At 49.7% G+C, this 23144-nt stretch overlaps 1 protein-coding gene across 1 annotated transcript; it reads left to right on the forward strand.

Moving 5' to 3' along the window:
• The first annotated feature begins 331 nt into the window (after positions 1-331).
• trpm6 (transient receptor potential cation channel, subfamily M, member 6) lies at positions 332-23098 on the forward strand. The gene is given in 42 exon segments (XM_057033304.1): positions 332-426; positions 679-1053; positions 1130-1209; positions 1353-1391; positions 3414-3597; positions 3753-3966; positions 6732-6856; positions 6949-7120; positions 7283-7457; positions 7568-7691; positions 7801-7873; positions 7974-8074; positions 8166-8300; positions 8543-8602; positions 8696-8830; positions 8910-9023; positions 9236-9507; positions 9600-9828; positions 9924-10076; positions 10159-10314; positions 10499-10627; positions 10710-10961; positions 11039-11213; positions 11468-11582; positions 11857-12053; positions 12285-12417; positions 13603-14014; positions 15037-15376; positions 15379-15498; positions 15666-15745; positions 15907-15991; positions 16819-16865; positions 16944-17008; positions 17109-17134; positions 17207-17257; positions 17322-17387; positions 17468-17766; positions 17839-17921; positions 18345-18550; positions 19022-19073; positions 19177-19280; positions 22639-23098. Coding segments are annotated over 41 exon segments (5658 nt in total). The 5' UTR covers positions 332-426; positions 679-1035; the 3' UTR covers positions 22701-23098.
• Positions 23099-23144: the final 46 nt, after the last annotated feature.

The following is a 23144-nucleotide window of genomic DNA, read 5'->3' on the forward strand; positions in this document are numbered from 1 at the left end:
ACCCTAACCCTCTAACCCTCTAACCCTAACCCTCTAACCATGATCCTAACCCTGACCATAACCCTAAACCCTAACCCTCTAACCCTAAACCCTAACCCTCTAACCCTGAACCTAACCCTGACCCTAACCCTGACCCTAACCCTCTAACCCTAACCCTAACCCTGGCCCTAACCCTAAACCTAACCCTAACCCTGACCCTGACCCTGACCCTCTCACGGGTGACACTGTCCATAGTCCACCGATCAGGACAGCCAATGAGGCAACAGCTGGAATGTGGGTAAAAGAGGAGGTTGTGAACTCCTCAAGGAAAATGCTGCTCTTTGGACCCACACTGATAAAAGGGGAAACACAACAGTCCTTGTTGCAGGTTGAGCTCCGTTCAAGCTCCTGCATGTGTCTCCAGGGTTCCACCAGGGTTCCACCATGGTAAGTTGGATCAGCATTGGTGCTCAGGGCTTTGGTGGGGGAAGAACTTACACGTTTAACAACACAGTTTCATGATCAGTTTAGCAAATAGCTAAAGGCAAGGATGTCATGTTAATGCTGGCTAACAGCCCAGCAGGAAGCCTTGGATGGTTTATCGATCTACTTCCTTCACAAACCGAATCTCTAATATGCATTTGCTAAACGTCTTAACCTTCCTTCAGAACTGTGGCCTAACGGCCGTGTGTCCTTTAGGTGGGCCGACTCCTTTGGTAACAGCTAATCGTTGACAGCGTTAAACCGCTTCAGGAGTTTACGGCCCTGTTTACACGGTCCGACCCAAACCAGGCCGCTGGTGCTAATCCCAGGAAAAGGATGTGGCGATGTTTCCTCACAACATTGTTGCACTGAGCAACACCATTGTTAAATGTGCACGGGAAAACCGAGCGGAGCTGGAGAACCTCCCCGCAGGAGGAGAACCCACCGCTGGGCTGGACGGCGGTTTGACTGTCCCGTGTCCCCTCGAGTCCACTACAGATTGGTGGGACAGAGAAGCTCTCAGTCCTCATTCCCTGCTGGACAATTGTGGACATACTGTACGACGGCACAAGAATGAGCTTCAGCGAGAAGGTCCCAGACCACAGCTTTCCTCGGAGTAACGGCTACAAGGTGAACTCAACAGGAATCTCTTCTCTTTTGACTGCAGTCAGGGCGGTGCTGGACCCAGGAGACCTTCTTCAAGAGGGACTGTGTGAAGTTCATCCCCTCCTCCCGAGACCTTCACAGGTAGAATGAGCAGACTGGTCCGTTTCATGGGTTCGTTCTCAGCAGCTTTCACAGCTCCGGCTGCTGGACACACATGATGGACACTTCCTTCCAGGAACTGATGGGGATTCTTGAATCATCTCCTCCTCTCCTCTTTCTTCCAGATGCGACCCTGTTTGCCAAGTGTGCCAGAACCTGATCAGGTACAATCTGGGTTCAAACTCTCCTGGTTTTGCTATGTTGTTGCAGCAGGACAGACGTGTCCAGAGTTGGACAGAAACAGTGACATGATGACCCCTGGACCTGGAAGCGGTTCAGACAGCACCACACCAGAGCTGACGGGATTAAACCAGAAACCAGCAGCATTTGAGACGATGTAAACTGTATCAAAGCTCACAGAGACACATTAGATGATGTCCTCACGGGCTGAGAGGGACACCCGCAGGACCTGCTGCTGCACAGTAGCCCTCATTAGCTACCATTAGCTACCATTAGCTACCATTAGCTACCAAACACAGCCTCCAAACTCTGATGCACCAGTGACGGGGACACGTAAGGTCCAGCTCCTGGCTGTCTTTATTGTGACTGTCTTCATTATTACCGGTAATGTCCAAACTCTGATGCACCAGTGACGGGGGACACGTAAGGTCCAGCTCCTGGCTGTCTTTATTACTGTCTTTATTGTGACTGTCTTCATTATTAATGTCCAAACTCTGATGCACCAGTGACGGGGGACACGTAAGGTCCAGCTCCTGGCTGTCTTTATTACTGTCTTTATTACTGTCTTCATTATTACCGGTAATGTCCAAACTCTGATGCACCAGTGACAGGGACACGTAAGGTCCAGCTCCTGGCTGTCTTTATTACTGTCTTTATTGTGACTGTCTTCATTATTACCGGTAATGTCCAAACTCTGATGCACCAGTGACAGGGACACGTAAGGTCCAGCTCCTGGCTGTCTTTATTACTGTCCTTATTATTACTGTCTTTATTATTACTGTCTTCATTATTACTGTCTTTATTACTGTCTTCTTTATTACTGTCCAAACTCTGATGCACCAGTGACGGGGGACACGTAAGGTCCAGCTCCTGACTGTCCTTATTACTGTCCTTACTACTGTCTTCATTATTACTGTCTTTATTACTGTCTTCATTACTACTGTCTTCATTATTACTGTCTTTATTACTGTCTTTATTATTACTGTCTTCATTATTACTGTCTTTATTACTGTCTTCATTATTACTGTCCAAACTCTGATGCACCAGTGACGGGGGACATGTAAGGTCCAGCTCCTGACTGTTCTTATTACTGTCCTTACTACTATCTTCATTATTACTGTCTTTATTACTGTCTTCTTTATTACTGTCCTTATTACTGTCCTTACTACTGTCTTCATTATTACTGTCTTTATTATTACTGTCTTTATTATTACTGTCTTCATAGTTACTCTCTTTATTATTACTGTCATTATTACTGTCCTTATTACTGTCTTCTTTATTACTCTCTTTATTTCTACTGTCTTCTTTATTACTCTCTTCATTATTACTCTCTATATTATTACTGTCTTTATTATTACTGTCTTCATTGTTACTCTCTTCATTATTACTGTCCTCATTATTACTCTCTTTATTATTACTGTCCTTACTACTGTCTTTATTATTACTGTCCTTATTACTGTCTTCTTTATTACTCTCTTTATTTCTACTGTCTTCTTTATTACTCTCTTCATTATTACTCTCTATATTATTACTGTCTTTATTATTACTGTCTTCATTGTTACTCTCTTCATTATTACTGTCCTCATTATTACTCTCTTTATTATTACTGTCATTATTACTCTCTTTATTATTACCCTCTTTATTCCTGTCATTATTCCTGTCCTTATTACTGTCTTCATTATTACTGTCTTTATTATTACTGTCTTCATTATTACTCTCTTTATTATTACTGTCTTTATTATTACTGTCTTCTTTATTACTCTCTTTATTATTACTGTCATTATTACTCTATTATTACTCTCTTTATTATTACTGTCATTATTACTCTCTTCATTATTACTGTCTTCATTATTACTGTCTTTATAGTACCTTTTAGTACTGCAGGTATATTCTGGGGTTTACCAGGTATCAGGACAGCAGCTGAAAGTATCCTGGCTGATCTTGACCCACAAGGTCAAACGTTTTTGTGTAAAAGTGTCAAAGAATTTGCCAACTTTGTGGTCCAGATGTTGCTGTGGTCGGCTCATGGGGGAGCACACCTGGGGAGGCTTCCTTCCACCCCTGTCTCTCTCTCCTGGTCTGGAGGAGGCTGAGACCTGGTCCACAGAGCTCCACACCAAAGCCAGCCCCACTGATGCTTTTGGCACCATCGATTTTGAGGACACTGCTACGCGAGTGTGCCGGGCCAAGGTCGGTGGTTCTGACAGCTACACACCTGCCCTTTGCATGACAGTTGCCCCAGAAGAAGAGAAGCTCGTTCCAAGCTTTCAGTGGTTTTGGTTTGCTGTGGCAGGAAGATCGTGTCTTTCTTCTATGACATTAAAAAGGTGGCTTTTCCTTTGCAGTATATTCGTGTGGCGGCGGACACAAAAGCTGAGATGTTGCTCCAACTGATGCTGAAGGAGTGGCAGATGGAGCGGCCCAAGTTACTGCTGAGTGTTCAGGGAGGTTCAGAAAACTTCACCCTGCCCCCTAAAGTGATGCAGGCCTTCAGCAGGGGGCTGATGGCGGCTGCCCTCAGCACAGGGGCCTGGATCCTCACCGAAGGCATCAGTACAGGCACGTCTGTCGGCACCTTTCATTCAGCCACACCACCACGGGTCAGCCTGGTTCAGCACGGGTCAGCATGGTTCAGCATGGTTCAGCATGGTTCAGCACAGGTCAGCCTGGTTCAGCACGGGTCAGCCTGGTTCAGCATGGGTCAGCATGGTTCAGCACAGGTCAGCATGGTTCAGCACAGGTCAGCATGGTTCAGCACAGGTCAGCCTGGTTCAGCACGGGTCAGCACGGGTCAGCAAGGGTCAGCAAGGGTCAGCACAGGTCAGCATGGTTCAGCACAGGTCAGCACAGGTCAGCATGGTTCAGCCTGGTTCAGCACAGGTCAGCAAGGGTCAGCACAGGTCAGCATGGTTCAGCACAGGTCAGCCTGGTTCAGCACGGGTCAGCCTAGGTCAGCACGGGTCAGCATGGTTCAGCATGGATCAGCATGGTTCAGCACGGGTCAGCATGGTTCAGCACAGGTCAGCAAGGGTCAGCACAGGTCAGCATGGTTCAGCACAGGTCAGCACAGGTCAGCCTGGTTCAGCACGGGTCAGCATGGTTCAGCACAGGTCAGCCTGGTCAGCACAGGTCAGCATGGTTCAGCACAGGTCAGCACAGGTCAGCCTGGTTCAGCACGGGTCAGCACGGTTCAGCACGGGTCAGCATAGGTCAGCATGGTTCAGCACAGGTCAGCACGGGTCAGTCTTGCTGGCTTTATATTGTGTCAGCGTCCTAAAGGGCCTCTCTTCTTGGTCTTAGCATGTTCTAGGCATCTGCCAACATGGTCGTGTTGGACATGGACATGAGTCAGATCAGCTCTGTTCCACACGAACCTCGAACAAATGAGCATAAATATGAGTGACCGGACTCCAACTCTGAAGGAAACCGTGACATCGTGGACTGCTCAGTGGGGCACTTTGACAATCTTGAGAGCAGATGTGCCAAACAATGAGAGTTCCTGGCTCAGTTCTCCAACTTCCTGTCTGACTTGGTGCTCACAACAGAACCTCAGCGGAAGGTCTCTTTAATGTTCATGTAGCTATTGAAAATGGTAGTTTTAAGGTTTTATTTCACTACTTGAGTCGGTTGTTTTCTTCCAAATCAGCCGATTCATAGTTTGAATCACATTCTCGAGCTGGTCTGGTGTTGAGGTTGAACATGTGCCAGAAGCAGAGGGTTCTTGAGCTCTCAAGCTGCTGAGGACAAACCATGTGAGGGTTTCTGGTAGGTTCATATGCCAGGACATCTTTGGAGCACTGTTGAGATACCCTTGAGCAAGGTACCAAACCATCAAATGTTGTCAGAGGACCCTGAAATGAACTGCACGCATAAAAATCGATGATAGGCTTCAGCACCGTCCTGCTAACCCTGAAACGGATAAAGAGGTCAAGAAAAAGGGAAAAAAGAATACAGAATGGTATTCTTGCCAAAGAGGTAACTCTATCTAGCCTGGAACGGCCCTCCGTAAGGCTAGAACTGCCTATTTTTCTTCTTTAACTGAAGAAAACCAGAACAACCCCAGATTTCTTTTCAACACCGTGGCTAAATTAACCAAGAGTCACAGTGTTTTAGATCCACGTATCCCTTCTATTCTGTCCTGGACCAGATCAATGGTTCTTTAGCGTCAGGTTATGTACCCCGGTCCTACAAGGTGGCAGTGATTAAGCCGTTGCTTAAAAACCATCACTGGATCCTGATGTATTAGCAAATAATAGGCCGATATCCAACCTTCCTTTTATCTCTAAAGTTCTAGAGAAGGTGGTGGTGACTCAGTTACTGGAGCACCTGCAGAGGAACAGCCTGTTTGAGATGTTTCAGTCAGGCTTTAGAGCTCACCACAGCACAGAAACAGCACTTCTTAAAGTCACTAATGATCTTCTCATAGCTTCAGATCATGGACTGGTCTCTATGCTGGTTCTGCTGGACCTCAGTGCTGCTTTTGATACAGTTGATCACAGCATCCTGTTACAGAGACTGGAACATGTGATTGGGATTAAAGGGACAGCACTAGACTGGTTTAGATCATACTTATCTGATAGATACCAGTTTGCTCATGTCCATGGTGTTCCCTCCTCATACAGTAGGGTTAGCCATGGAGTTCCTCAAGGTTCTGTACTCGGACCAATCCTCTTCACCTTGTACATGCTTCCCTTAGGGAACATTATTCGGCAGCATGGGATAAATGTTCATTGTTATGCTGATGACACTCAGCTCTATTTATCCATGAAACCAGAGGAGACAGAGAAGTTAGTGAAGCTCCAGACCTGTCTTAAAGACATAAAGTCCTGGATGTCTTCAAATTTCCTCCTCCTTAACCCAGGAAAAACTGAGGTCATGGTGTTTGGTCCTGAACCTCTCAGGGATAGATTAGATCACATGATCAAAGTAAGATCTACTGTATGCATGCAGAAAAACCCGAACAGGTCCAGTGGATTCAGAGATCTTACTTGGGTAACTGACCTGGATGATTGAGAATCTACACAGACATTAAATCACATGATCCCTCTAGATGGTTTGTCCCAGATCTGTCCAATTCACACATCAAATTAGTCTCTAGAAGTGCCTTTTTTCACCTGAGGAACATCTCAAAGATCAGGAAGCTACTGACCCACCATGATGCTGAAAAGTTAGTCCATGCATTTGTTACTTCCATCTCAGTCATGAGGCCAAGGCTGCCAGAGCCCCGCCCCTTTACCTTTTTGTTGCTGTTGCAATAATGATGAATCTCGTGTTTCCATGCGTCCTCATTCCGCTCTTTGTTTTTGGATTCTCCTCTTGGGCAGGTGTCTCCAAATATGTGGGTGAGGCAGTAAGAACCTTTGGCAGCCACAGCCTGAGGAGCAGGAACACCGTTGGCATCACACCGTGGGGAGTCATCGACAGTAACACCGACCTTATCGGAAGAGATGTGGGTATTCACCGAAGTTCTTCATCTCATTTATTCGCTGACAAGGGTTAGAGTGTTGTGAAGGCTGAGTGTTCTGATGTTCTGATGATCAGGTATTCAAGCCCTACCAACCACTTGCTAACCCCCTGAGCAAGAGGGCCTGTCTGAATGGCTTCCACTCCCACTTCCTGTTGGTGGACGATGGAACAGTGGGAAAACATGGATGCCAACAAGGCCTCAGGAAGAGCCTGGAGAAGCACATCCAGCAGCAGAAGATACACCCACGTCAGTGTGTGTGTGTGTGTGTGTGTGTGTTGTGTGTGTGTGTGTGTGTGTGTGGGTGTGTGTGTGGGTGTGGGTGTGGTGTGTGTGTGTGTGTGGTGTGGGTGTGGGTGTGCAGTTCTTTAACTCACCCCTGTATTTCCTGCTGAAACACCTTGTTTCTAGGGCTGAAGCTGGGGGTGCCAGTGGTGTGTGTGGTGGTGGAGGGGGGACCTAACATCGTGTCTACGGTGCTGGACTGTGTTCAGAGTGTTCCCCCAGTTCCTGTGTTTGTGTTTGAGGGGTCCGGCAGGGCGGCTGACCTGCTCGCTTTCTTACACAAACACACGGCTACAGACAGGTTAGCTCCATTCAGTGTGTTGTGTGTGTGTGTGTTGTGTTGTGTTGTGTGTGTGTGTGTTGTGGCTGTTTGACCTTTGTCCCACGCGTGACTCCAGTTTCATGTTGTAGGCAGCTACATGCAGACTTCACACATGACCTCCTCATCAGGGTCCAAAGTGCTTTTGGTGTGGAGAGCTCAGAAGCCTCTGAGCTGTGTGGTCTCCTGCAGCAGTGTATGGATCACAGGCAGTTGGTAAAGCTGTGTGTGTGTGTGTGTGTGTGTGTGTGTGTGTGTGTGTGTGTGTGTGTGCGTGTGCATGTGCGTGCGTGCGTGTGACTCTATCTGTCCCTCTGACCACCAGATAACTGTCTATGACTCTGAATCGGAGGACCTGGGTTTGCCTGATGCAGCTATTCTGACAAGTGCTCTGAAGGGTTGGTCTTTTCTGCTCGTGGGGGGGACAGTGGACATTTTAACCTGTGCATGTCAATAACGGCCAACGTACTCAAGCTTGTCTTCATATGTGGTGAACAGGCACCACAGCTGGTCCTGCAGAACAGCTGAGCATGACGCTGGCCTGGAACCGAGCCGATCTCGCTCAGAAACACATCCTGGTGTCTGGACAGCACTGGAAGGTCTGAGAGAGCAGACCACTTCAGGAAGCTCTATTCCAGTCTCTGACTGGACCAGGTTGGGCCTCCATCCTATAGTCTGTCTTCATTGCAGGTTGGTTCTTTGGAGCAGGCTCTGCTGGACGCTCTGGTGATGGACCGGGTCGGTTTTGTGAAGCTGCTGATTGATAACGGCATGACCATGAGCCGTTTCCTGACTGTCAACCGTCTCGAGGAGCTTTATAACACTGTGAGTGTTCTTCATTTGAGCTGCCTCTGCTGGTCAGAGCCACCTGTACACAACCAGAGACGCTTGTGTCCTGTTGCTGGAGCACAGATTCTAAAAGAGGCTCGGTTCCGGGCCAGCGGTGCCCCCGAGCAGGCTTGTTGTGTGTGGCGCCCTCTCGGGGCTCATGTGTGATGTCTGGCTCGCTCTCTTATTGCTGTTACTTGTCTGCTCTGTGATCGATGCTGCTGGTTCCGCGCCTGCAGCCCCAGTCGGGGGGGCAGACGGACCGCTTCCTCCGCCACCTCGTTGAAGATGTGAAACAGGCGAGTTGTGATCATGTGACCTTCAGGCTGATACATGTGATGCTGCCCAGGTAGGTGGCACGTGTGGCTGATTTACTGGGTGTTTGCATGTAGACGTCTCTGCCTGAAGGGTACCGTCTGTCCATCATCGATGTGGGCCTGGTGATGGAGTACCTGATGGGAGGAGCCTACTGCAGCACCTACACACGGAAGCCCTTCAGGGCTGTTTACAGCCGCCTGCAGAAGAAGGTGAGGATCCATCCGCTGCTGCCTTGGGCTGCTCTCCACAAACTAGGTCTCACTTTATTCCAAACAATGAATGCTCCAGAAGGGGAGACGGGAAAGCTGGACTGCTGTGTCAAAGCAGCGACACGGATTGGTTCTGGACTCCAGCAGGAGTCACCTGCATTTCTTTAGGACGGCACAGCCCTACAAACCCCAGGTTGGTGTTTCCTCTATTCTTCTAAGGTACGCTCAGAGAGGGTCCTTCAGAGGGGCCGCAGAAGAACGCTCTGTCTTTGAACATGGACCACAACCATACCTAGCATTGGGGGGGTGCTGTTGCTGGCCCGGGCTGGTGGCTAGCTTCAGTCTTATGCTAAAGCCAAACCAGATGAAGGGTTGCACACCTTCGTCTGCCTCCCATCTCTGCAGCAACAGGCCTTCCCAACGGTCAGCAGACGTCAGGACACGATGAGCACTGGCCCCTGCGAGGCCCCCCCGCTGGTCGCCTTCAATTTCAACGACCTGTTTGTGTGGGCCGTGCTCCAGCAGCGCCAGCAGATGGCGCTGTTCTTGTGGCCACGCGGTGAAGAGGCACTCGCCCGAGCCACAGCAGCCTGTCAACTCTACCGCTCCATGGCCTTTGAAGCCCGGCGGAGCAGCATGGACGACAGCACCGCGGAGCGACTCAGGACGTGCTCCCTGTAAGTGTGTGTGTGTGTGTGTGTGTGTGTGTGTGTGTGTGTGTGTGTGGACGGTAATGAGTCCAGTCCGTCCCTCTGTGTCCCTGTCTCAGTGAGTTTGGACAGCTGGCCGTGGACCTGCTGGATGTGGCCTTCCACCAGAACGAGCAGATGGCCATGAAGCTGTTGACCTCCGAGATGGAGGCGTGGAGCCACTTCACGTGTCTGCAGATGGCCGTCTCCTCGTGCCACCGGCCGTTCGTCTCACACTCCTGCACCCAGACCCTGCTCACGGACCTGTGGTCGGGTCCACTCAACATGAGGAAGAACTCTTCTCTGAAGGTCAGACGGATCTCATGCCGGTCGACGTGTGTGCTGCCTGTGGTCATCTGGCGGCGTGGGCCACCACGTGGTGATGTTCTTGTTGCATCCTTCAGATCATCCTCAGCCTCATCCTGCCTCCTGCCATCCTGCTGCTGGAGTTTAAGAGCAAGGCTGAGATGTGTCACGTGCCCCAGTCCTACGAGACAATGCTGTTTGGACTTGACCCGGCCAAGTCAGAATCATCCCCGGAGCGAGCGGATCAGATGGTAACGCACCAGGGCCGAGATGACTGCACATGCGTTCACCTCTATCCTCTTTGGCTGCCTTCATCTTCCACTGTGATCACAGGCGGGTCAGGATTCAGAACGAGGCCCCGTCCCCCTCCAAGAAAGTCCTGCTCCTGGGTCACTAAATCCGTCCTGGACCACTTGGAATTCTTTGTCCTGGATGAAAAGACTTTTGGAATTCTACACAGCACCAGTTGTCAAATTCTGGTTTCACACAGTAGGTGGACGAGAGCAGACACACACACACACACACACACACACACACACACACACACACACACACACACGCGCACACGCATGCACACGCACACGCACACACACTCTGGTTTTATTTGCTGAGTTCAAGACAAAAGTCCAGCAGATGTGTGTGTCCCTTCACAGCTGCCCTCTTCCTCTTCCAGATGTTCTACCTGGGTTTCCTGATGCTCTTCTCCTATGTGGTGCTGGTAAAGATGGAGGAGCAGCCAAGTGCTCAGGAATGGCTGCTTATATCGTACATGGTGTCCACAGCGCTGGAGAAGACCAGAGAGGTTCGCGATCCCCAACCGAAGCACAACACCAGCTGAAATATGGTCAACCATGTCCCCAACCCTGATCCCGCTGCTTCATTAGGTTCTAATGTCTGAGCCGAGGAAACTGAGCCACAAGCTGAAGGTTTGGTTCTCTGAGTATTGGAACGTTTCAGACTTCCTGGCCATCCTTCTCTTTCTGGCTGGACTGGCCTTGCGCTGGCATCCCGAGCCCTACCGGACAGCAGGGCGGATCAGCTACTGTCTGGATCTCATCTTCTGGTTCATCAGGTCCATGGATCTGTTGGCTGTCAACCAGCATGCTGGGCCTTACCTCACCATCATCACAAAGATGGTGGGTTTGAACAGAAGACCACCAACAGCTTTCAGAAGCGTGTTTTCATCCCGTCTGTTGTGTCTGCACCTGTTCAGACCCGTAACATGTTCTTCATCGTGGTGATGATGGCCATAGTGCTGCTGAGCTTTGGCGTGTCCAGAAAGGCCATCCTGTCCCCGAACTCAGAGCCCTCCTGGAGTCTGGCTCGGGACGTGGTCTTCCAGCCTTACTGGATGATTTATGGTGAGGTCTATGCCTCAGAGATGGACGGTAAGTGGCTCCTCACACATCTCAGGAGGCTTCTCTTTCTGCTGCCTCAAAATAAATAAATGAATGAATGAATGATGAGCAGATCAAGAATCAGCTTGGAGTCATTCGTCTGTTAAATTGTGATGGAAAACAATTTAAAGAAGCAAAGACTCACTCACTCACTCACTCACACACACACACACACACACACACACACACACACACACACACACACACACACGTAATATCTCACTGTGGTCTCACTGTGTTAACAGTGTGTGACGGTGTGCAACACTGCCCCCCAGCGGCCTTCCTCTCCCCCCTCCTTCAGGCTGTCTATATGTTTCTTCAGTACATCATCATGGTCAATATTCTGATTGCATTTGTCAAGTATGTTTTTTACATCCTCTAATAATGAGCTTTAAAAGTCTGCTTTGATGTAGCAAAGTCTGCCTTGATGTAGCAAAGTCTGCCTTGATGTAGCACAGTCTGCTTTGATGTAGCACAGTCTGCTTTGACGTAGCACAGTCTGCTTTGATGTAGCACAGTCTGCTTTGATGTAGCACAGTCTGCTTTGATGTAACACAGTCTGCTTTGATGTAACGCAGTCTGCTTTGATGTAGCACAGTCTGCTTTGATATAACACAGTCTGCTTTGATTATAGCAACATCTACTTTGACATGGCCGCTACATCCAACAAGCTGTGGAAGTACAACCGCTACCGCTACATCATGACCTACCAGGACCGGCCCTGGCTGCCTCCTCCCATGGTCCTCCTCAGCCACGTGGTCCTGCTACTGAGAACCATCTGCAGGAGGTGTCGAGGAGCCGCTGAGGGGGAGGAAGGAGGCACCGGGCTCAGTGAGTCGCAGCTCTGAGACCTCTGAGATCATTTGGCTGTGTTGGTGGTTCTGATTGGCTGATTTTGACTCACAGAAGTCATTTTAATTGCTTCTATATAACTCAGCCTCCTCCTGGCTGATGCTTAAATGTTATTTCATCCACAAAGAGGCGTCAACAGAAAGCAAACTACACAACAGGTCAGCTCAGGTGTTGGTGCGACCCAATAAACCCGCCTTCCTGTGCCCTCAGAGCTGTTTCTGGGGTGTGAAGATCGAAAACTGCTGCACGAGTTTGAGGAGAAATGTGTTGAAGCGTACTTCCAGGAGAAGAGCAACGACGCTAGCAGCAACCAGATGAACAGGATCAGAACCACAGCCGAGAGGTTAGTGCTGTTTTGTCTGCAGCCTGAGTGAACAGCACTGAAATCTGTTTTTTTAAAAATATATATCAGAGAACTCAACTCTGATATTTCACTTCTCAAGCTTCTTCCCAAACTATATTAACTAGCCACAATGAGTTTGTCTGCCTGACACTTGGCCTGTCTCCTCCAACATTCCCAGAAACTTTGATTACCAGGAATTCATTTCGCCGTCTGCTGTGTTTGGATTTCCCCAGCAGTCACATCGCCATGGCGACGGTTCTTCAGCTCCTGTTAACTGTCTGCTGTCACCTGTGGGGCTAACAGGCAGCCATCTTTCCTCTTTGCTCTGGCTTGGCCCAGTCCCTCTTCTTTCCTTTCTTTGGGCTGGTACATGGCTCCACAGCGGCGTGGTCCAAATACAGAAAACAGAGGTTCTGATAGACGTTGTCTGATGGATCACTTTTGTCTGTACGTATCGGAAAAAACGGAAAAACGGCGGAGTGAGACAAGACAAGCTTATTCCTATAGACACAAGACGATTCCCGACACTTTCCAAGGGTTAGGGTCTTAGAAAGTAAGAAATGCATCATAAAAGCTCTGTCAAAATAGCTCAAGTAGGACATATTATCACTCGTGAAAGTCTAAGGAAATGATACAGTTTCTGGACTGATTTAAAGACTTGAGTGAGACAGCGGTGCACAGGTGCGGTACATCCTACCTGGGTTGTCTGTGACTCTGGAACCCTGAAAGCTCCTCTTGAGGATCTGAGGGATCTGGATGTCTCATATAGTACAAGAAAATCTGAACTGTATCCAGGTCCAAGACCCTTCAGAGCTCTCTAGTCAAATAGGGACACTTTGAAGTCTGGGCCAGGGTACAGTCCAGGGTCAGATCCAGGGTCTGGGCCAGGGTACTTTCCAGGGTCAGATCCAGGTCTGGGCCAGGGTACTTTCCAGGGTCAGATCCAGGGTCAGATCCAGGGTCTGGGCCAGGGTACAGTCCAGGGTCAGATCCAGTGTCTGGGCCAGGGTACAGTCCGGGTTCAGGTTCAGGGTCTGGGCCAGGGCCTAGTCCAGGACTGATGTACTGATTTGTACATGGACAGTGCATGGATTTAATTCTGGTTCCTGGCTGCAGGACAAAAACAGGAGCTCCAATGAATCAATCAGTCAATGTTCCATCTTTTTCTTTATCGTGTCCCTCTAGGGTTGAAGAGATGAATGTGATGGTGGAGGAGGTCTCGGAGAAGGTCAACTTCATTCAGGACAGTTTGTTAGAGTTAGATTCTCAGCTGGGCCACCTCCAAGACCTGTCAGCCCTGGCTGTGGACACCCTGACCATGCTGTCTGCATCGGACAGTCAGCTCCAGGAAGAGGTCCGTCTTGCCCAGTGTCAGCCTCCTGCAGTGCCCTGGCACGTCCACCCCCACAGCTGGACTCAAAGCCACAGAGATGGTCTGACTCTGCAGCCTGTGACGGCCTGTAGAAGTAGCCCACCGTCTCTGCTGAAGAACTTCAGCGTGATTGGGAGGAGGCGTGCATCACCGGAGCGTCATAGCGACCCAAAGGGAGGCAGAGTGGGAAGACCCGAGGAGGAGGGATGGGCCAGCGTGCAGGGGGTACTCAGACCTTTGACCTTAGATCCTGACATTTCATTATAGGTGTGCTGGAATGAAGCTCGTACGCAAACCTCCTGTTTTTAATCAAGCACATTTATTTATTATTTATGGAACTTTCTCGGTATTGCATGATGCGTTCAGTCTAAAGGTGCACTGTGTCATCCTGCATGACCTCACGTCCGTGGTCATTTGAAGTAAACACCAAAGAAAACGGCCTCTTTTCTCTGCTCGTGTCATAACGTGGCCATGTTCCAAACTACATCATGTCATCAGACGTTGTTCGGGGCTCTGTCCTGCTAGCTACTCGCAGATACTCCACCTGTCCCCCCAGCGTTTTTTTGATGTTTACCACCCTTGTTTTGTCTCCGAACTTTTTAAATGTATTTGAGAGGAGACCGAGGGAAGAGGGCAACTGTTTGGGACTCATGCTGAAACCCTGTAGGATGGCATAGTGCACCTTTAACTCATGCGTTTCCTCAAACGCTGCATTGACTACCCCTAACCCTAACCCTCTAACCCTAGCCCCTAACCCTCTAACCCTAGCCCCTAACCCTCTAACCCTAGCCTCTAACCCTAACCCCTAACCCCCTAACCCTCTAACCCTAACCCTAACCCTAACCCTCTAACCCTAACCCTAACCCTCTAACCCTAGCCCCTAACCCTAGCCCCTAACCCTAGCCCCTAACCCTAGCCCCTAACCCTAACCCCTAACCCTAACCCCTAACCCTAACCTCTAACCCTAGCCCCTAACCCTCTAACCCTAACCCTAACCCCTAACCCCTAACCCCTAACCCTAGCCCCTAACCCTCTAACCCTAACCCTAGCCCCTAACCCTAACCCTCTAACCCTAACCCCTAACCCCTAACCCTAGCCCTAACCCAGATAATCTCAGATAATCTAATTCTTGCTGTAATCAGACCACTTTCCCTGTCTCGCTGACTTCTCAGCATCTTGAAACGAACCACGACTGCAGGTTTACATCACACATTCAGTTTTGGCATATTTGTCTTGATTCATTCTAGTCTGCCGCTGCTGATCAGACCTCCTGTGAGCCCTGGGACCTGTCCTCCTGGAACCAGGACTCATCGCATGCAAAACTATGGACGTGTGATCCAAATTTGCTTCCAAATCCGGAAGAAATATCAATGGAAGAAGAGGAGGAGGAGGAGGATGAGGATGGCTTGACACACGAGCGGCTAACTAATGTTGAAGGATGCGCTGGTGCTGTCCTGTCCACACCTTGTGGTGGTTCTGGAAATCCAGCCTTTGTTCCAGAGGATAATGCAGCACGTTGTCACTCCAGAATTTCCAGCCAATGGAGACAAGCGGGGACGTTATCCAAGTGGGGGGGGTGTTACGAGGACACCCCTACGGCCACTGCAGGTCTCTGTCATCCAGCATGGAGAACATCACTTTCTCCAGCACACAGAGTCCAAAGAGGACTTTCAGAGATGAAGCATCTCTCCAGTGCAGCAGGAGCAGAGGTATGAACACTTCCGTGTGCAGGTCCACACGTTAGAAATCTAGGAAATATAAATGATACAACATACATCCATTTAATGAGGGTGCATAATTAGTTTCTAATAGAAATAAACATTATCACCCTAAAGCTATAAAGGATCAAAGGAGATGCTTTATTCCTCTTCTTCAGATTGGTCAGAACCCTATGACTTTGCTCAGGTGAGTGGTAGAGGAAGAGGTCACAACAGGAAGACGGTGAAGATCCAGGAGGTGAGTCCACACAGTGGGATGTGACACAGTTCCACAAAGCAAACAGCAGACGGACATTAAAGTCCTGCTGTAACAACCCAGCAAATCTCACTGATCTCATGTTGACAGTCTGCAAAATCATTAAAACAAAACTCTTCTTGGATTTTTTTTCTCAATAAAAGTCAAAAATGCCTGATGCCTTTTGGAGAAGAAGAGCGACTGGAGAAGCTAAATGTTGGTCTGCTTCAGCCAGCCTCAGCCAGCTCTGTAAGGAACCCCAACTCTAACCCTGACCCCTAACCCTGAACCCTAACCCTGAACCCTGAACCCTGACCCCTAACCCCTAACCCTGAACCCTAACTCTAACCCCCTAACCCTAACCCAACCCTGAACTCTAACTCTAACTCTAACTCTCACTCTCACTCTCACTCTAACTCTCACCCCTAACCCTAACCCCAACCCTAACCCTAACCCCTAATCCAAACCCTGAACCCTAACCGCTAAACCTAAACCCAACCCTGAACCCTAACTCTAACTCTAACCCCTAATCCTAACCCCTATCCCTAACCCCTAACCCCTAACCCTAGCTCAAACCCCAACCCAAACCTTAACCCCTAACCACTAAACCCAAACCCAAACCCAACCCTGAACCCTAACTCTAACTCTAACCCCTAATCCTAACCCCTATCCCTAACCCCTAACCCCTAACCCTAGCTCTAACCCCTAACCCCTAACCCTAGCTCTAACCCTAGCTCTAACCCTAACCCCAACCCCTAACCCCTAACCCTAGCTCTAACCCTAACCCCTAACCCCTAACCATAGCTCTAACCCTAACCCCAACCCCTAACCCTAGCTCTAACCCTAGCTCTAACCCTAACCCCAACCCCTAACCCTAACCCTAGCCCTAAACTCTAACCCCTAACCCTAGCCATAAACTCTAACCCCTAACCCCTAACCCTAGCCCTAAACTCTAACCCCTAACCCTAGCCCAGCTACCCCTGAAAGCAGTTTTCCACTTGAACTCCTCTCTTGTCAAAGCTGATAGAAGGAATTATTTAAGATAAAGAATAATGAAAATCTTGATGCTCCTGCAGATCTTGAGCCACTGGACATCATGCAGAAAACAGCGTTTTCTCATCAGGTACAACTGAATGAAATGATGCTACAATGAGGGAGCGATGGTTTGGGTGGACCTTTGTCTTCTGTCCTTGTCCTCCAGGATGTGTGGAGCCCACCTCATTCAGAATGGAAAAGCTGGGTCACATCTATGAGCCGCAGATCTTCGTAAGTGTTTTCTCCTCAAAGCTTTCTAGATTTCGACTTTAATATATAACTTCAATAATCTCTTAATCTTCCCCTTCTTACTTTTATTTTATCATTTTAGTTTACAAGGCGGGGCTGCTCCTGAAGGTACTTTCAACAGTTCCGATCTTTCCTCACGTCTCTTCTGCTTCTTGTATGACCTCTTTAATCTGCCTGCAGTAAAAGGTTCCTGGTTCCAGTCTTCGGAGACCCTGTACCCACACTATTCAGGTATGGTTGTGTTGGGTAGATGCTTGTGCTGATAGCATCTCTCACTGACACCTCTCTGTTGCAGCTGTGGAGCGAAACAACCTGATGAGACTGGCCACCAGCATCCCCTTCACTCCCGTCTCCATCCTCGGTACTCCTTGCAGTCACTCTTTAGGAACTTGGGTTTCATGATGGCTCTTTCCAGATTTGCATTTCCATATTTCCATAAAGGAGGTGAAGAGGTAAGCATCTACTCGCTAGAGGAGCTTCCCTCTGATGGTGATGTGGGATCCACCAGCATCTCCTCGTGGGCCTCGCGGGGCCTGTCGGCCATACTGCAGCCCCTCTCGAGTGCGGAGGGCTCTCTCGACGGGGGTCTGAGGCAGGGCTGCAGGGTGCTGTGCACATGGGCGGAGCAGGATGTGCTCCGGCCTGGTCTGGTCTACGTGGTCAAAGCCTTCAGGCCGGAGGTGCTTGGTGTCTGGCAGCAGTACTTCCATGGCAGCACGTCACTGCAGCTGTGTTTGAGGGTAAACTGATCACAAGCTGATCACAAACCTGGAGAGTTCAAGCTTCACCCCCCTTTTCCCAAATGTCTGAAGGAGATCCAGCAGCAACGAGCGGCCCAGAAACTGATGCAAGTGTTCAACCGGATCAGGCCCAGAGACCTGTGCCCCTCCCCCAGGTCTGACCCCTCTCTGGAGGAGATGTGATCACACACACACACACACCTGTCTGTCTGTCTGTCTGTCTGTCTGTCTGTCTGTCTGTCTGTCTGTCTGTCTGTCTGTCTGTCTGTCTACTGGCCAATTTTAAAGGGAAATAAGCTTTCAATTGAATATCTGGCATGGATGGATGATGGATGGATGATGGATGGATGGATGGATGGATGATGGATGGGTGATGGATGGATGATGGATGGGTGATGGATGGATGGATGATGGATGGATGGATGGATGGATGGATGGGTGATGGATGGATGATGGATGGATGGATGATGGATGGGTGATGGATGGATGATGGATGAGTGGATGGATGGATGGATGATGGATGAGTGAATGGATCATGGACCCATCCATGGACCCACCCCTGGACTCTGTGTGGGCAGCTTCCTGGACGTGTCCCTGCTCCTGTGCCCGTCCTCCGGTCACTGGTTCACCATTGAGAGGAACATGTGTGGGGAGTTCCGGAAGTACAACAACAACAGCGGAGAGGAGATCGCCCCCTGCTGCTCACTGGAGGAACTGCTGCTGGCGTTCTCTCACTGGACCTTTGAGTACTCCCACCGAGAGCTTCTGGTCCTGGATATCCAAGGTGAAGAGATGCATGCTGGGTTAGGGGTTGGGGTTGGGGTTGGGGTCAGGGTTAGGGTTAGGGGTTGGGGTCAGGGTCAGGGTTAGGGTTAGGGGTCAGGGTCAGGGTCAGGGTTAGGGTTAGGGTTAGGGGTCAGGGTTAGGGTTAGGGGTTGGGGTCAGGGTTAGGGTTAGGGTTAGGGGTTGGGGTCAGGGTCAGGGTTAGGGTTAGGGTTAGGGTTAGGGTTAGGGTTAGGGTTGGGTGGGCAGCACCAACACGGGCTGTTTTATGGGGCATTTACGTGGCACACGTAGGCAAACATCCACCAACACCGGGGATGTGCATATGTGGCCTGGGCAACAACGGAACCTTCTCAACAGGATCGATTACATTTTACTTGAATCCAGATGTAGATTCTTTTTCCAGAGCTTGACACCGTCAAACGTCTGACAGGAATGATTCTCCCAACGTTCCTGCTCCCTTTCCTGACAGGAGTAGGTGAAGCACTGACCGACCCCACTGTCATCATGGCCCAGGAGAAAAGGTGACTGAAGGTCTGAGTGTGAGTCCGAACCCTGGGACCACTTCAGTCCTTGTGAGGTCTTTGGCCTGAGAGGCTGGTCCTGACTCTGCTGTCGTGGCTGCAGGGGGGAGATGCTCTTCGGTCCCGATAACCTGGGAGATGTTGCCATCAAGGGCTTCCTGCAGAGACACTGCTGTCGCACCTCCTGCTCCAGACTGGGACTCACAGGTCAGTTAAGGTGTCGGTTAACTCCTCTTCCTAAGACCAAGGTCAGGACAATTCTGAGGAGTGAGGACACTTTGGCTGAGGGGACTGTTTGAGGGTTAAAATCTGGGTTTATGGTTGAAGTTAGGATTAGGTCAGGGTCAGGGTAAGAGTTAGAGTCAGGGTAAGAGTTAGGGTCAGGGTTATGGTTGGGGTCAGGGTAAGAGTAAGAGTTAGGGTTAGGGTTTGGGTCAGGGTTAGGGTCATGATCAGGGTCATGGTTAGAGTTAGAGTCAGGGTAAGAGTTAGGTTTAGGGTCAGGGTCATGATCAGGGTCAGGGTAAGAGTTAGAGCCAGGGTAAGAATTTGGGTTGGGGTCAGCGTTAGGGTGAGGGTCAGGATCAGGGTCAGATTTAGGGTTAGGGTCATGGTCGGGGTTGGGTCGGGGTTAGAGTCAAGGTCAGATTTAGGGTCAGGGTCAGATTTAGGGTTAGGGTCGTGGTCAGGGTCAGGATGAGGGTTAGGGTCGTGGTCAGGGTCAGGATGAGGGTCAGGGTCGTGATGAGGGTCAGGGTTAGCTGTGACAGGGTTACAGGTTCCACATTATGTCTCTAATGGTCCTCTCAAAGATAGAAGAGGGACGTGTGTGAAACATTAGAAAAGTGCTGTTTGTCCACAGTGTCTGTGTGGTTGTTCTTTGTGTGTCACCTCTGTGGTCGCTCAGGAGAACGTGGTTGGCTCGTTGTTCTTTGTGTGTCACCTCTGTGGTGTCTCAGGAGAACGTGGTTGGCTCGTTGTTCTTTGTGTGTCACCTCTGTGGTCGCTCAGGAGAACGTGGTTGGCTCGTTGTTCTTTGTGTGTCACCTCTGTGGTCGCTCAGGAGAACGTGGTTGGCTCGTTGTTCTTTGTGTGTCACCTCTGTGGTCGCTCAGGAGAACGTCGTTGGTTCGTTGTTCTTGTGTGTCACCTCTGTGGTCGCTCAGGAGAACGTGGTTGGCTCGTTGTTCTTTGTGTGTCACCTCTGTGGTCGCTCGGGAGAACATGGTTGGCTCGTTGTTCTTTGTGTGTCACCTCTGTGGTCGCTCAGGAGAACGTCGTTGGCTCGTTGTTCTTTTGTGTGTCACCTCTGTGGTCGCTCGGGAGAACGCGGTTGGCTCGTTGTTCTTTGTGTGTCACCTCTGTGGTCGCTCAGGAGAACGTGGTTGGCTCGTTGTTCTTTGTGTGTCACCTCTGTGGTTGCTCAGGAGAACGTGGTTGGCTCGTTGTTCTTTGTGTGTCACCTCTGTGGTCGCTCAGGAGAACGTCGTTGGTTCGTTGTTCTTTGTGTGTCACCTCTGTGGTCGCTCAGGAGAACGTGGTTGGCTCGTTGTTCTTTGTGTGTCACCTCTGTGGTCGCTCGGGAGAACGTGGTTGGCTCGTTGTTCTTTGTGTGTCACCTCTGTGGTCGCTCAGGAGAATGTCGTTGGCTCATTGTTCTTTGTGTGTCACCTCTGTGGTCGCTCGGGAGAACGCGGTTGGCTCGTTGTTCTTTGTGTGTCACCTCTGTGGTCGCTCAGGAGAACGTGGTTGGCTCGTTGTTCTTTGTGTGTCACCTCTGTGGTCACTCAGGAGAACGTGGTTGGCTCGTTGTTCTTTGTGTGTCACCTCTGTGGTCGCTCAGGAGAACGTCGTTGGCTTGTTGTTCTTTGTGTGTCACCTCTGTGGTCGCTCAGGAGAACGCCGTTGGCTCGTTGCTCTTTGTGTGTCACCTCTGTGGTCGCTCAGGAGAACGCGGTTGGCTCGTTGTTCTTTGTGTGTCACCTCTGTGGTCACTCAGGAGAACGTGGTTGGCTCGTTGTTCTTTGTGTGTCACCTCTGTGGTCGCTCAGGAGAACGTCGTTGGCTTGTTGTTCTTTGTGTGTCACCTCTGTGGTCGCTCAGGAGAACGCGGTTGGCTCGTTGTTCTTTGTGTGTCACCTCTGTGGTCGCTCAGGAGAACGTGGTTGGCTCGTTGTTCTTTGTGTGTCACCTCTGTGGTTGCTCGGGAGAACGTGGTTGGCTCGTCATTCTTTGTGTGTCACCTCTGTGGTCGCTCGGAGAACGTTGTTGGCTCGTTGTTCTTTGTGTGTCACCTCTGTGGTCGCTCGGGAGAACGCGGTTGGCTCGTTGTTCTTTGTGTGTCACCTCTGTGGTCGCTCGGGAGAACGCGGTTGGCTCGTTGTTCTTTGTGTGTCACCTCTGTGGTCGCTCAGGAGAACGTGGTTGGCTCGTTGTTCTTTGTGTGTCACCTCTGTGGTCGCTCAGGAGAACGTGGTTGGCTCGTTGTTCTTTGTGTGTCACCTCTGTGGTCGCTCGGGAGAACGTCGTTGGTTCGTTGTTCTTTGTGTGTCACCTCTGTGGTCGCTCAGGAGAACGTGGTTGGCTCGTTGTTCTTTGTGTGTCACCTCTCTGTGGTCGCTCAGGAGAACGCGGTTGGCTCGTTGTTCTTTGTGTGTCACCTCTGTGGTCGCTCAGGAGAATGTCGTTGGCTCATTGTTCTTTGTGTGTCACCTCTGTGGTCGCTCGGGAGAACGCGGTTGGCTCGTTGTTCTTTGTGTGTCACCTCTGTGGTCGCTCAGGAGAACGTGGTTGGCTCGTTGTTCTTTGTGTGTCACCTCTGTGGTCGCTCAGGAGAACGTGGTTGGCTCGTTGTTCTTTGTGTGTCACCTCTGTGGTCGCTCAGGAGAACGCGGTTGGCTCGTTGTTCTTTGTGTGTCACCTCTGTGGTCGCTCAGGAGAACGCGGTTGGCTCGTTGTTCTTTGTGTGTCACCTCTGTGGTCGCTCAGGAGAACGTGGTTGGCTCTGAGATCAACCCTCAACCACTTCACATGAAGAAAACCCGCCCCAGCAGCAGCTAATTAGGCGGCGCGTTGGTTTATTTCTCTAACAACAGCAGCGTTGGAGGCGTGGGGGTGGGCCCGGCTTTGTGCGTTGTGCTCCGCGGCCTTTGATTACATATTAATCACGTCTTTGTGCTAGCGATATGCTGCTGAGACATTAGCTTTGATTAGCTATTAATTAACGTCTCTGGGTAGGCACCATAGTGGCATCTAGAGGATAAACGCTCGCAAAGAAACACTGCGCTCAAAAACAAACAAGCAACACACGCACACACGCACACACGCACACACACCCACACACACACACACACACACACACACACCCACCCACACACGCACACGTTTGATATTTCAAAGGTGTGTTGTGTATCCTTTTCCCTTCTTGTGTCCTCTCCAAGATTTCAAACCAAATTATTCATGTTTGATGTGTGGACTTCCTCCCAGGCCTGTCAGTATTCTCTTTCTTGTGGTAACGACTGTGTTATAGAGCAACATTTCACTAACTGATGTCTCTACTGTTCAGGTTTACGGAAAAACCTGGACCGCTGTGAGGAAACGGCAGCCGGAACATCGACGAGTGTGTGATGTAATGGGCGACCCCAGGAAATGGCCAAGACGTGCGCACACACAGACACACACACACACACACACACACACACACACACACACGCTCACGTATGCGCAGGTGTTTAAAATGAGCACTAGGTGGTGCTATAAATGTTATTTACTGGAATGTGTACTTATTAGCTTAATTCACTAATAGATGTTGAGTTAATAACATGAAAACCAGCAATAATTTATTGTTTGTCAAAGTGTCTCTTTTTGTGTGTACAATGTACGTATGAGCAGTGCAGATTCATGAAAATTAAGCTTTATAAGATACATCTTCATATAGATTTTAAATTCATCCTTTAATTATAGATTATGATGAAGTAAATTCTCTTTCTTCTTTTATTATCATAAAAATTCTAAAATATCCCAAATCACAATTTTCTTTCTTTCTTTTGAAAAAAAACAAACCAAATGAGA

Source organism: Takifugu flavidus, chromosome 5 (assembly GCF_003711565.1).
Source record: "Takifugu flavidus isolate HTHZ2018 chromosome 5, ASM371156v2, whole genome shotgun sequence".
Classification (NCBI taxonomy): domain Eukaryota; kingdom Metazoa; phylum Chordata; class Actinopteri; order Tetraodontiformes; family Tetraodontidae; genus Takifugu; species Takifugu flavidus.